Here is a 13,829-nt window from a genome sequence, read left to right on the forward strand (position 1 = left end):
TAGATCTCTCTGACTCAATACTCTTGAGGGTTCTCGATAGGCTTGAGCAGGTTGATATTAAGAAGGAGAATGTGCTGGAAATTCTGAAAAGCATCAGGATAGATAAGTCCCCTGGACCAGACGGGATATACCCAAGGTTACTACGGGAAGCGGGGGAGGAGATTGCTGCGCCGTTGATGATGATCTTTGCGTCCTCACTTTCCACTGGAGTAGTACTGGATGATTGGAGGGAGGCGAATGTTGTTTCCCTGTTCAAGAAAAGGAATAGGGAAATCCCTGAGAATTACAGACCAGTCAGTATTATTTCTGTGGTGAGCAAAATACTGGAAAGGATACTGAGAGATAGGATTTATGATTATTTAGAAAAACATAATTTGATTAAAGATAGTGTGGCTTTGTGAGGGGCAGGTCATGCCTCACAAGCCTCATTGAATTCTTTGAGGATGTGACAAAACACATTGATGAAGGTTGGGCAGTGGATGTGGTGCATATGGATTTCAGTAAGGCATTTGATAAGTTTCCCCATGGTAGGCTCATTCAGAATGTCAGGGAGTATGGGATACAGGGATATTTGGCTGTCTGGATACAGAATTAGATGAATTCTGAAAGAAGACCGCAAGTGGTAGTGGATGGAAAGTATTCCCTCTGGAGGTCGATGATCAGTGGTGTCACGGAGGATCTGTTCTGGGACCTCTGCTCTTTGGGGTTTTTATAAATGACTTGGATGAGGAAGTGGAAGGGTGGGTTAGTAAGTTTGCCTATGATACGAAGGTTGGTGGAGTTGTAGATGGTATCAAGGTCTGTTGCAGGTTACAACAGGACATTGACGGGATGCAGAGCTGGGCTAAGAATTGGCAGATGGAGTTCAACCTTGTTAAATGTGAAGTGATTAATTTTAGAAGGTCGAATTTGAATGCTGAATACAGGGTAAAAGGCAGGATTCTTGCAAGTGTGGAGGAACAGAGGGATCTTGTGGGTCCACACACATAGATCCCTCAAAGTTGCCACCCAGGTTGACAGGGTTGTTAAGAAGATGTGTTGGCTTTAATTAACAGGGGGATTGAGTTTAAGAGCTGGGAGGTTTTGCTGCAGCTTTATACCCTGGTTAGATCACACTTGGAATATTGTGTCCAGTTCTGGTCGCCTCATTATAGGAAGGGTGTGGATGCTTTGGAGAGTGTGCAGAGGAGATTTACCAGAATGCTATCTGGACTGGAGGGCATGTCTTATGAAGAAAGGTTGAGGGAGCTGGGGCTTTTCTCACTGGAGCGAAGAAGGAAGATAGAGCTGTACAAGGTGATAGAGCTGTACAAGGTGATGAGAGGCAAGGATAGAGTGGATAGCCAGAGACTTTTCTCCAGGGCAGAAATGGCTGTCACGAGGGGACGTAATTTTAAGGTGATTGGAGGAAGGTATAGGGGAGATGTCAGAAGTAGGTTCTTTACACAGAGAGTGGTGGGTGCGTGGACTGCACTGCCAGCGGAGGTGGTGGAGTCAAAGTCATTAAGGACATTTAAGCGACTCTTGGACAGGCACATAGACAGCAGTAAATTTAAGGGGTGTAGTTTAGATTAATCTTAGATTAGGATAAATGATCGGAACAACATCATGGGCCAAAGGGCCTGTGCTGTGCTGTACTGTTCTATATTCTATGTTGAAATAATTTTACGAAGTCAAAAGCTGCCATTTCTGTCCACTCAACAGCTCTAGTAAAGTGTACATACTTTCCGATTAGAATTTTCCAATACTAAGGAATTACACTGCTAGCTATTTGTTACTGACCTACCCTTTGCCTATCACTTTGTGCTCGAATGCGTGACAAACACTGATTCTATTTTTTTACAGCTCGTCTCCTTGACCTTGGACGGATTGACTGGAGTTGCACAAGATCACATGAGAGCTAATTTCCAGACTGGTTCAAACCAGATGATGCTGAATATAAATGTTTGGTCTAGTTTGTTCCTGGGAATAGGTAAAAATTTTATAAATCTTTCTTGTCATTTAAAAATAAGTTTCATTAAGTAAAAAGTATCTTGCAGTAAAACTACACAGAGAATAGAAATTGTAATAAATGGAAAGTGTGTGGGGCGAGATAGACAGGCAGTTATCCTAATGGATCTCCTTGGTAATACTGTGGGAAATATTGTTTCAATTTAAATCTATTGTGGTGTGTTGACTAAATGGCTGGACTGTGCTGTTCTGTGCTTCGTCAGCATTAAAATGATCCCTATCTTGACTCCCTCCTTTCCTCACCTCTCTTCAGCTCCTCATTTTCTGATTAGGCATTTTACAGCTTGGTTGGCTTAATGTTGAGTTCAACAACTACAGATCACAAATTCTTTCCTCCATTTTGATTAAGGGGTTTACCGGATAATGCAACAGATAACGTTAGAACAATATCTTATATATTTTGAATATTACTGAAAAAAGAGACGTTGAAGCTTTTCATCTTGTATTCATCACGACATATGCAAAAATTTCAAAGGGAGCAACAATTTATACTTCATGACAAAAAGGTGCTGATTGTTTGACAAGCCAACTTCGGACAAGACATTGCAATGAAGAATGTTCCAGGGAACTATTGTCCCTCACGCTTTTTTATTCAAAAAAGGCACAATGCCTGGTCATATTCCTTTTGCCTGCAATGGACATGTCCCTGTTTTGAATAGAATCCATAGAAGTGCCTTGACCAATGAGTGTTGACTTGCCAACAAATCAGCATTCTTTCCTTTTGAAGTATGAATTGTTTATCCCTTTGAAATTTGGCATTCTTGCGTCTGGCTTGATGTGTGCAAGATAAAAAGCTTCAACAGCATGCAATTTGTTTTCAGCCGTGCTCAAATTCTGTACTACCAAGTGACTATTAAATTATTATTTTGCTTTGGTATTTACCAGAGAGATAGAACAGGTTTTAATATTTAGGGATTGTAGGTATAAAATCCTTCTAATTAAAAATAATTTAAGCACATCATTTTTAATTTCTAATACTAGGGTTCTCAGTTGGACTTAACTTGCAAGGTATGGATAACTAGTGTCTATGAATCAAGTAGAATTTATTAAGCAAGACTTTATGTACACCTAACAAGAAGCAGTGAAGACAACATAGAAGTTTCTCATCTCTCCAGATCCCAGGAACTCTTGGTGTTGTCGGCACATATGTTGTCCCTCTTCTTTGTCTTTGAAGTGATATTGAACTCTGCCCGGAAAAGTTATACCGCAGAAACCATGGTATTGCTGTACCGACAAGGATTATAATTTCTCAATTTTCATTCCTCAATCTCCTGTTCCTCCTCCCTTTTTTAAAGATGGTCCAAATTCACCCCTGCTGTTGGCTATAGGTTGCAAATCATGTGTCATCCCACCTAGTGTATGGTCTGTAAACTAAAACACAGCTCTATTTCTTACTGCCTCAGAAGTTTACATTCCATGACAAACAAATGACAGGTTTTCCTTTTGATACCACACAGTCATAACCAAATTCACATTTTCTTGTCAACATATTTTAACCCAAGCCCCACAAATAAGAGAAAATAAAGGTTCCCCTCTCAGTACAGATCAATTAAAGCAATACATGGTTTGTTTAAACAAAGTGTCAGTTTAAGTTAACAATGTTTTTGGCCCATTTTTCAAATTAACTTTTTTTAAACTCTTCCTTGAATTCCTCTGAACCAATGCCTTGACCCCTGTTCTCTTAACTTCAGTTGTCTGAAGAAATTCTTTCTGTCTCAATTCCCTGGTTATCTGGACTGTAATTTGTACTTTAGGAAGCCTGCTCTTTGCATCTCTAGTTCTGTCCAGTCTTTCTACTGGCAGAGTTGGGAGATGTTCACTTGCCAAGATCCTGTCTCCAACTGCTCTCAAATTACTTAAACTAAAACTTAAAAGCTTTTACTGTACAAGGACCTCCAGTTGCTATACAACGGCCACATGCTTATGTATTTTATTTACTTTTCACACCGCAGCCCTCTCGAAGCACAATAGAAACCCACTTGGAACTTAACCAACCTCCACACAGACAAACACCATTGTCCAACGTGAATCTAACTACAGGTTCTACTCTTCCAGGCAGAGGAACATTAAATTAAATTCACTTAAAACTACACCTTATTTCTATTGCTTATCACTATAAATATAAATTCCTTAAAACTACCTTTGTTTTCAATAGTCAAATTTTCAAAATCCTACAAGATGGGGCAGCATGGTGGCGCAGTGGGTTAGCCCTGCTGCCTCACAGCGCCGAGGTCCCAGGTTCGATCCAGGCTCTGGGTCACTGTCTATGTGGAGTTTGCACATTTTCCCCGTGTTTGCTTAGGTTTCGCCCCCACAATGAAAAGATATGCAGACTAGGTGGATTGGCCATGCTAAATTGCCCCTTAATTGGAAAAAAATAATTGGGTACCCTAAATTTATTTTTAAATCCTACAAGATGGATATGACATTGGATGATGAGATGAGTAAAGAGATAAGTGCACTTAAAACAAAAACACTGTATTGACTAAATTACTCAAAAAGGATAAACTTCTGCAGTTTAAAAGAATCCAAGGGAAAGATGGTAGAGACATCATTACACATTCAATAATTTGTTAGAAAAAGGTGTAGCGCCAGAGGACTGGTGGGTAACCAATGTAATGCCATATTAAAGAATCAGGCTAGAAATTGTCCATGGAATTATAGACCATTCAGCTTAACATCAGCAGTAGGAAAGAAAATCAAATTCCTCTTAAAGAGAATCAAAGAATATCATAGAATCCCTACAGTGCATTTAGCCCATCAGGTCTCCACAGACCCTCCTGATAGAGCATCCAGGCTAAACCCCCCCCCCCCCCCCCCCCCCCCCCCCCCCCCCCATCCTATCCCCGTACCCCAACTAACGTTTGGACACTAAGGGAAAATTTAGCATGGCCAATCCATCTAACATGCACATCTTTGCATTGGGGGTGAAAACCCCTGCAGACAAGGAGAGAATGTACAAGCTCCACACAGTCTCCCGAGATCGTAATCGAGCCCAGGTCCCTGACAATGTGAGACAAATTGCTAGCCACTGTGCTGCCCCTAAATATCTAGAAACAAAACAATAAAATAATGAATATTCAGCTTTGATTTCAAAAAGTATACCTTGTTTTGAAAACAATTTGCCCAATTATGGAGCAATTTAGTGTGGCCAATCCACCTACCCTGCATATCTTTGGATTGTGGGCGACACCCAAGAAGACACGGGGAGAATGTGCAAACTCCACACAGACAGTGACCCGGCGCTGGGATTGAATGTAGGTCCTCGGAGACATGAGGCAGCAGTGCTAACCACTGCGCCACCTTACCACCCCTAAAAGGGAAAACCTTGTTTGACCAAACTTGCGTAATTTCTTGAAGAAGTAACAGAGAGGGTCGACAATGGTAATACAGTATTTTTAATTTATCCAGATGCACAAAGGCCTTTGATAAGGGGTTCTTTGATAAACTTAGGTCATAGAATATGGAGTCGGGACAAGTGGCAGCATGATTGCTAGCTGGCTTCAAGACATCAAGCAGAGCATGGGAGTAAGCGTAGCTATTCACTGTGGTAAACAATTTATTGTAGTGCTCTACAAGGATCAGTGCTGGGACTGATATTAATATTAATGATTTGGACTTTGGAATCAAAAACACAATTTTTAAATTTGCAGATGACACAATTGTGGGGATGAATAGGGAAGTCACTTGGAAGGTACAAGTCAAGGCGGGGTAGAGGAAGAAAGGAATCTCTAAGTGTAAGTACATCAATTGGGTAGGGTGATCATTGCTCGGCACAACATCGAGGGCCGAAGGGCCTGTTCTGTGCTGTACTGTTCTATGTTCTATGTTCTAATTGCTAAAAATTAAGCCACCAGTTAACAAGGCCATGCAGAAAGCAAACCAAGCACTATGGTTTATTTGTAGAGAGACAGAGTTGAAAAATAGGGAAAGAACCTTGGCTAGACTATGGCAAGCAGGGCTACACTGAGTACTCTAAAAAGGATTTAGATGCACTGGAGAAGCTGCAGAGAAGATTTAGAAAGGTGATACTAGAAAAATGTGGGTGTATATATATCGGAGAAAGAATGACAGACTTAGGTCTCTTTTATCTTGTAAAAAGGCTGAAGAGTGACCTAACAAAGTGGATACGGAGAATGTTTCCTCTTGTGGGGCAGAGCACAAATTAAAGCCATCAATGTAAGGTAGTTGCCAAGAAATCCAACTAGGAATTCAGAAGATACTACTTTACGCAAAAACTTGTGAGAATGTGGCACTTAATAATCTTTATTATTGTCACAAGTAGGCTTACATGAACACTGCAATGAAATTACTGTGAAAATCCCCTAATCGCCACATTTCAGCACCTGCTCAGATACACAGAGGGAGAATTCAGAAAGTCCAATTCACCCAATAGCACGTCTTTCGGGACTTGTCAGAAGAAACCAGAGCACCCGGAGGAAACCCACGCAGACACCAGGAGAGCGTGTAGACTCCACACAGACAGTGACCCAAGAGGGAAACGAACCTGGGACCCTGGCGCTGTGAAGCAACAGTGCTAACCACTGTGCTACTGTGCCACCCAGTGAGTGGTTGAAGCGAATAGTATAGATTTTCAAGGGAAAGCTTGTCAGGATTATGAGGATGAAGGGAATGGGGAGTTGTTGCGATGATAGATTTAGATGAAAAAAGACCAGAGGAGGCTCAAGGCAGCATAAATGCTGGCATGGACTGGTTGGGCCGAGTTGCCTGTTTCTGTGCCGCGCATCCAATATAATTTTAGGATTTATTAAACCTGTGATAGAAAACTTTTTCAACACTTACTTCATGATATATCTTGTACTGCAGCTACTGGTTTTACATAAAGATTGCTATATTTGTGAGCTTGGATGCTTGTGCAAATCTCTGCCTTCTTAATGGCTATTTTTAGCATTGAGGGAAAAGAATGGAGTGACATTTGCAGCATTATTTCTATCTGTCATTTATAAATGAGTTTTGCTTTGAGCTGGGATTATGCTACTCTCGGCATGTATCAAGTGGTGAGATACCAGCTTCTAAGGATGGTCTTGTACATTTGGGTTTTTGTGCAGGCTGAAGTCAGATTAGGACATATCTCCCACATGAGTTTGCTTCATGCCAATATACATAGGAGACCTCATTGCAAAAGTTGGAGTGTACTGGCTGCTATAAATAATTTCAAGATTAATAGCTAACATTATCAGTGAGTTTTTGGAATTGTAAATTTTGGCGGGGAAATAGAAAATGGTATGTTAGAAAATGTGATGGCTTAAATTTATGTCGTGATTTTCGACTATAATTGTCAGAATCTCAAGTTAATGGAACCTGTATAGTTTTGTTTTTAAATTAATTGTATTATATTCTCAACAAAATGTTTTGCACCCTGAGAGATTAATTCTGTTTGGCAGCATCTTTTCGATACATTACACATTTGTTAACACATGCTCTTCTAATCCACAAGAGTGTGCTCAAGTAAAGGCATCTGAGTTGTAATTACGTTTATTATAATGGCTTAGCTTGACATTTGAATCCAAATAATTTCTGCCAGGGCAAGTAATGCACTTGACTTGTTGTTAAAAGGCCAGATGAATTGCACTATGCTAATGTATTAACTTTGCTCAAATGTCTGCATGCATAATAATAATAATCTTTATTGTCACAAGTAGCCTTAGATTAACACTACAATGAAGTTACAGTGAAAAGGCCCCAGTCGCCACATTCCGGCGCTTGTTCGGGTACTGATTTGGGAGCTGAGGCAAGCTCCAGGGTGCTGTACTGAGTGAGTGCTGAACTATTTGAGGCACTGTATTGTGGGTGAGATATTAAACTGAAGCCATGTCAATCCTGCAGTATAGAAAGTCTCATAGCACCATTCCAAGAAGAGCAGGTGCTCTTCGGTTTCCTGAACAATAAATAGGGGTGTTTGTGGGTTTCCTGGCCAATATTGTATCTCTCAACCAACATCACTTAACAATGATCTGGTAATTTTTCTCATTGATGTTTTTGGACCCTTCCTGGGCCCAAATTGGCTATAGAACTTCCTAAATTATAATATTGACTGTGCTGCAAAAAGTAATGCATTAGCTGTAAAGTTCTTTGGGATGCTTGGAGGTTGTGTAGGGTACTATATAAATGTAAATTTATCTTTTTTTCTTTCTGTTGTGTACATGGACTTAATGGTACTTAAGATAAACATTTGTAGTATTTGTGACATGTGGAAAAGGAATCTAGAATTTGTAAAATACTGGCGGAGAAATTCTTTTCTACAGTTGTTCTGGCATTTCTCTGCAGCATAGTGCCATCTTTCTGTAGACATTTGCTGTCACAGACCTTTGTAGTTTTGAAAGCAATTATTCCATGCCTAACATTTATTTAACCCTGACTACATTTGTTATCGATTCCACTAGAGCAGTATTCCTACATGATTTGACTGGGTACATTTATTAAATGAGATGTGGATTTAGACCGGGGGCGGGGGGGGGCGGAGAGAGAGAGTTTGCAGATACGCGAATTACACATAATTTACCTATATACATTTTGGATAGCTAGGAAGCAAAATTAGAATTAATGGCACCCTTGGTGCACAAATGGAAAAAAATAGAAAGCTCCATTAATTTTTTTTCTTGGCCAACTTGCTGGAATCAAAAGTGTGATGACCTCAAACCAAATGGCAGCAAATGTTGCATTCTGAAATGTGTCAATGTTTCTTCTGTTGGAGGAGTTGGTGATGAAAGTTATGAATCACAGTGGCATGTGAAATGTAGAATACATGTTCTGATTGCTAATGGCTTTTTTCTTTATCATGGAATAGTTCAATTTATGTGGTGAATACATTCCATCAAACAGGACTGATTATGTTTGCGAACCGATGAGTGTACATCTTGTGTTGAATGGAAGTAGACCCAGCAGTAAACACTTCAGAGATGAAGCATGTTCTATTTTAGTGTGACAGCTTTTTATCTGAATAAATTTAGAGCAACTGAGGGGCTCCAACATTAGTTCACAGAAAATGTCCTATTTCCCACATGCAATCCAGTGGCATCTGTCAGTAAGATCCCCCTAGAGCACGTCCTTTTCTCAGAATTGATGCCAGTATATTTGGCCTATTCCCAACCCTATAGAATAGCTTTCTTTCTGTCACTTTTTGCTGTTCAATGTGGGATGATTACTCTAACTTCGATAGCTAATTACCGTACATGATAAGGTTAGTGCCGGATTTTCATGGTATCTTGATCCATGAAAGGTAGTCTGGCATGATTTTTCTGGAGCAAAGCTTTTGTGTGTTATATAAATTGTGTGAAAAAGTACTTCCTTCAGCACCGAGTCTGTTTGTCTTGGTTGGCGTCAATGTCATTTTCTGTTCAGACTGAGCTCTGGTGCTTTGCTGCCTTGTACATGAATATTTTATGTTTTGCCAACTTAGAAAAAAATCTGAATTTTATTAAATCTGAAAAATGCTCGAGGTAATTAAAGTGGCTCCGGATATAAGGAAATCAGGAAAGAATCTTCAGGCAGGCAATGTCTCAGCGTGCAAATTGAGATAGGAATTGGACATTCGGATTGCAATGTGGTGAAAGGGATCTGGCTCCTCGAAGAACTACAGATTTACTGCTTGGAATTTTAAAAAAATATTATTTGTACTAAAAAAGGCCTATTATTTTGATACATTTATTCTTGAGAATTGGTTCAGATTATGAGTTTAAAATGTGAAGCAAATTAGAGAGATTTTTCTTTTAAATCGATCAGTCTTTAAAAGCCTATTTTGCTGCTGCCTATTTTCATCCAGAGTTAATTTGTTGAAAAGAAATTGCATGTGAAAAAAAATAAATGGAGCTTTCTATTCTTTTTCATTTGTGCACCAAGGAATCCTAATTCCTCTCCCATGCTATCGAAAATGTGTTTCGGTACATTATGTGTAAATTGTGTATCTCAGCTGTTCATGCAGTACTGTTTTACCTATCATTTTCTATGCATTACTTGAAATTTCAAATGAGTCCTCATTCCATTAACAATTCCTGCTTTTCTTTTAGGTGTCCTGGGTACTGGAGAATTCTGGGAATTTCTGAATTTCACTGAGCGCCACTCCAGCATTCTCTACAAGATACTTCTGTTCAGTTTAACTAGTGCTCTAGGCCAGGTCAGTATTATTTGTATCGCTGTGGAACATCAAAAGGATCGCAAAATAAAAAATTTTTAACATTTAAAATAAACTGTAAACGACAAGCTTTATTGCATTCATCCTCTCGCTATAAATGGGAATTTAAGTAACAGAAATTCAGCACTTTTATGTCTTTTTCTTTTACAGAGTTTTATCTTCATGACTGTTGTTCACTTTGGACCTTTAACGTGTTCGATCATTACTACAACCAGAAAGTTCTTTACTATCCTTGGTTCTGTGCTTATTTTTGGTAATCCAATTAGCTCCTTGCAGTGGTTAGGCACTGTCTTTGTATTCCTAGGTGAGTGATGTAAACCTTTTCCTAGCAGTAGCCTACAAAATAAGAAAATTTAAAATCCCAATTTAGTTAGGGCAGTTCGCTTAAGTGCCAGTAATTCAGGCATTTGACTCGATGGCAATTAGATTGTAATACCAACCAACAGACTGGGTCATTACTTTGCTGAATCCTTGTATTATAAAGGAAAAGCACCTCCCTAAGGGAGGTGACCTTTTGTATATAGGTGTGAATATCTTCAGTGTCCATGTCTCATTAACGCCATCTGTATTTTAGTGAAGTCCCCAGTGATTAAGGTGTTCACTTGTTCTGATGTTGTAGAGTTATACTGTAATACTGTTTTACCTTAGAATATCTGTTCCTAACTGTAGTGACATGTATGACCGACTGGTAGATAGGGACGACACCGCACTGGACGCAACAAGGAGGAAATGGGAGGACGACCTGGGGATGGAGATCGGGTGGGGACTCTGGAGCGAAGCACTGCATAGGGTCAACTCCACCTCCACGTGCGCAAGGCTCAGCCTGACGCAACTAAAAGTGGTACATAGAGCCCACTTAACAAGAACCCGTATGAGTAGGTTCTTCCCGGAGGTGGAAGACAGATGTGAACGGTGCCAAAGAGGCCCGGCCAACCACGCCCACATGTTCTGGTCTTGCCCCAGACTCGTGGAGTACTGGACAGCCTTCTTCGAGGTAATGTCCAAAGTGGTGGGAGTGAGGGTGGAGCCATGCCCGATAGTGGCGGTCTTCGGGGTTTCAGAACAGCCAGATCTATTCCTGGGGAGGAGGGCGGATGCCCTTGCCTTTGCCTCCCTGATCGCCCGCCGTAGAATCCTGTTTGGCTGGCGGTCAGCAGCACCGCCCAAAGCTGCGGACTGGCTGTCCGACCTCTCGGAATCTCTCCAAATGGAGAAAATCAAATTTGCCATCCGAGGGTCGGACGACGGCTTCCACAGAACGTGGGAGCCATTCATGCAACTGTTCCGGGACCTATTTGTGGCCAATGTACAAGAGGAAGAATAGTCGGGGGAAGGTAGCGGGAGGGGGGGGGGGGCTACAGGTTCGTTACGGGGGTTCGATGGCTAGCTAAGGCCCAAAACCAAGCTAAATAAACATGTTGAGGGGGGGGGGGGGGGGGCGCAGTTACTACTACGAAGATGCTTACCTGTAAATATGTATGTTAATTTTTGCGTGTTTGTTTTTGTTTGTTTTTTTTTTTTGTTTCTCTCTCCTAACAATTTGTAATTTGTTCAATATAAAATACGAAAACTGAATAAAAACATTTATAAAAAAAAAAAAAGAATATCTGTTCCTATTTATGTAAAATGAGTACTGCTTAATCACATTTCTAAATCTTTAACCTCATGTCATGCAAATGAATGAACAAGTCATTTGCTTGTCTGTTTTGGAAATTCCTGCAACCTCATGCTCATTCAATCCACTGAATCCATAGGTAAAAATAGTAATTGTTTCTTTCCGGTTGCCAAATTGGTTTAAGATTAGGAGAATCTAGTTTGAAATGCCTTACATTGAACCTGCAATAGCAAGAGCATTTTTTTTCACAAATCTCACTAAAGTTGTTTTTATTTTCCATTATTCTCTCCAGGGCTTGGTTTAGATGCCAAATTTGGAAAGACAACTAAGAAAACCATCACTAAACACTGAAGTCAATATAATCAGAATATTTTCATCACCAATAATGCTGTCTGAACTTGATCAATTGATGTTTAAATTCTTTGCTAAGGCTGTTACATCATTTAAATGTTGGAATGGTTCACTTTTTTTTTTAAAGTATTCGTTTCCAAGATTTCTGTGTATCCATGTGAGTACTTTAAGGGTTTACACTTACACTTTGTGCAATACTTAACTTATTATCATGGACATGTTTGTTAGGTAATGCCTCGCATCAAGCGTGACTTGTAAATGCTATCAATAAAGTTCTAGAATTGATAATGTTTCTCAAAATTTGGCAAATAGTGTGTAACAATCCTGAATTTCTGAAAGATAAAATTGTTCTTGATAATTTGATTGTATTGTGTGTGTCTGTGTAGTGCCTTCTCAATCATCTTACTATCGCATTTGTCTTATGAAATGTTTTGGAAGCCTCCTGTCCTCAGGTTTTTAAATCACGTGGCCTGTAGTGCCATAAAAAAGATCAGTGGTTCTGTACAATCTGGATACTGTTATGATTATATACTCATAGTTCATAGCTTAAAGTTTCATTATTTGATTGTTAGTCTACATGACCTAGTTTAAAACACCATAAAGTGTTTACTTTAGTCCTCCTCAAGCCTAAAAAAAGCAAGATAATTCAGATGCTGGAAATCTGAAATGAAAGCTGAAAGTGCTGGAAATACTCAGCCAGTCTGGCAACATTTTGCACGGAGAGAAACAGATAATGTTCAAAAGTCAGCGACCTGACCTGAGTCTTTCCAGCATGTTCTATTTTTAATACCGACGTTTTTTAATTGTTTTTAAAAAGAAAAACCCTCCCAAAATGTAATAAGGAGTAATAATTAAGAACCAATTCATGTTAAAAAATCCTTAAAAGTAGAGATTATTTTTAACGCTAAATCCTGCACTTTGAAGTGAGAATAGTTAGCAAATCCTATTTGCTACTGCCCGATGTCGCTGTTGTCTGTGTGAAATTGAGCACAGCTTAATTTAATGCCATCTTGATTTACATTTAACTATTGTGTGCAAAGTGATCTTCAGTAATGATTTAGGAGGAAGGAAGAAATGGCTTATTACATGTTGGGAAGCTAACCCACCACAATCTGATTTTATTATATTTTATTCTGGATGGTCCTTGTCAGTGAGCCATCTGTTCTTCGCCTATTGTCTCACATGGTTCACAGTATGACATTTTGCCAGTTGTGGAAGTTTTCCAACAAAAAAACAAATCATCATCTATTTTCAAAATAAAAGCTTTAAATAATGTCTTCATTGTAATATATTTTGTACATTTTTATAGCCCTTGGGATTATTGTGCGCACCATTGAACATGATTAACCAGGACAGCACGGTGGCACAGTGATTAGCATTGCTGCCTACGACGCTGAGGACCCGGGTTCCCCTGGGTCACTGTCTGTGAGGAGTTTGCACATTCTCCCCATGTCTGCGTGAGTTTCACCCCCACAACCCAAAAGATGTGCAGGTTAGGTGGATTGGCCACATTAAATTACCCCTTAATTGGAAAAAAAATTGGGTACTCAAAATTTATTTTAAAATGATGATTAATCAAACTCGGAGGAGCTGAACCATTGAATTTGATGGAGGGTTTTTATAATTGAATGGTCAGAGCAGAGTAGTTAGAAATAGGCAATTTTCCGTGGTCATGGATCCAGCAAAATGCAATATAGATAA

At 39.7% G+C, this 13,829-nt stretch overlaps 1 protein-coding gene across 1 annotated transcript in view; it reads left to right on the top strand.

The window, feature by feature from the left end:
- slc35b1 (solute carrier family 35 member B1) overlaps positions 1-13,405 on the top strand; it is a 38,642-nt gene extending 25,237 nt beyond the window's left edge. Inside the window, exons 6-9 of the mRNA XM_038778836.1 lie at positions 1,846-1,972; positions 10,038-10,144; positions 10,313-10,466; positions 12,070-13,405. Of these exons, the coding sequence (XP_038634764.1) occupies positions 1,846-1,972; positions 10,038-10,144; positions 10,313-10,466; positions 12,070-12,128 (447 nt within the window). The 3' untranslated portion in view covers positions 12,129-13,405. The remainder of the gene's footprint in view (positions 1-1,845; positions 1,973-10,037; positions 10,145-10,312; positions 10,467-12,069) is intronic.
- The last annotated feature ends 424 nt before the right edge of the window (positions 13,406-13,829 follow it).

The sequence above is a fragment of the Scyliorhinus canicula genome, chromosome 19, assembly GCF_902713615.1.
Source record: "Scyliorhinus canicula chromosome 19, sScyCan1.1, whole genome shotgun sequence".
In the NCBI taxonomy this organism is placed as follows: Eukaryota; Metazoa; Chordata; class Chondrichthyes; order Carcharhiniformes; family Scyliorhinidae; genus Scyliorhinus; species Scyliorhinus canicula.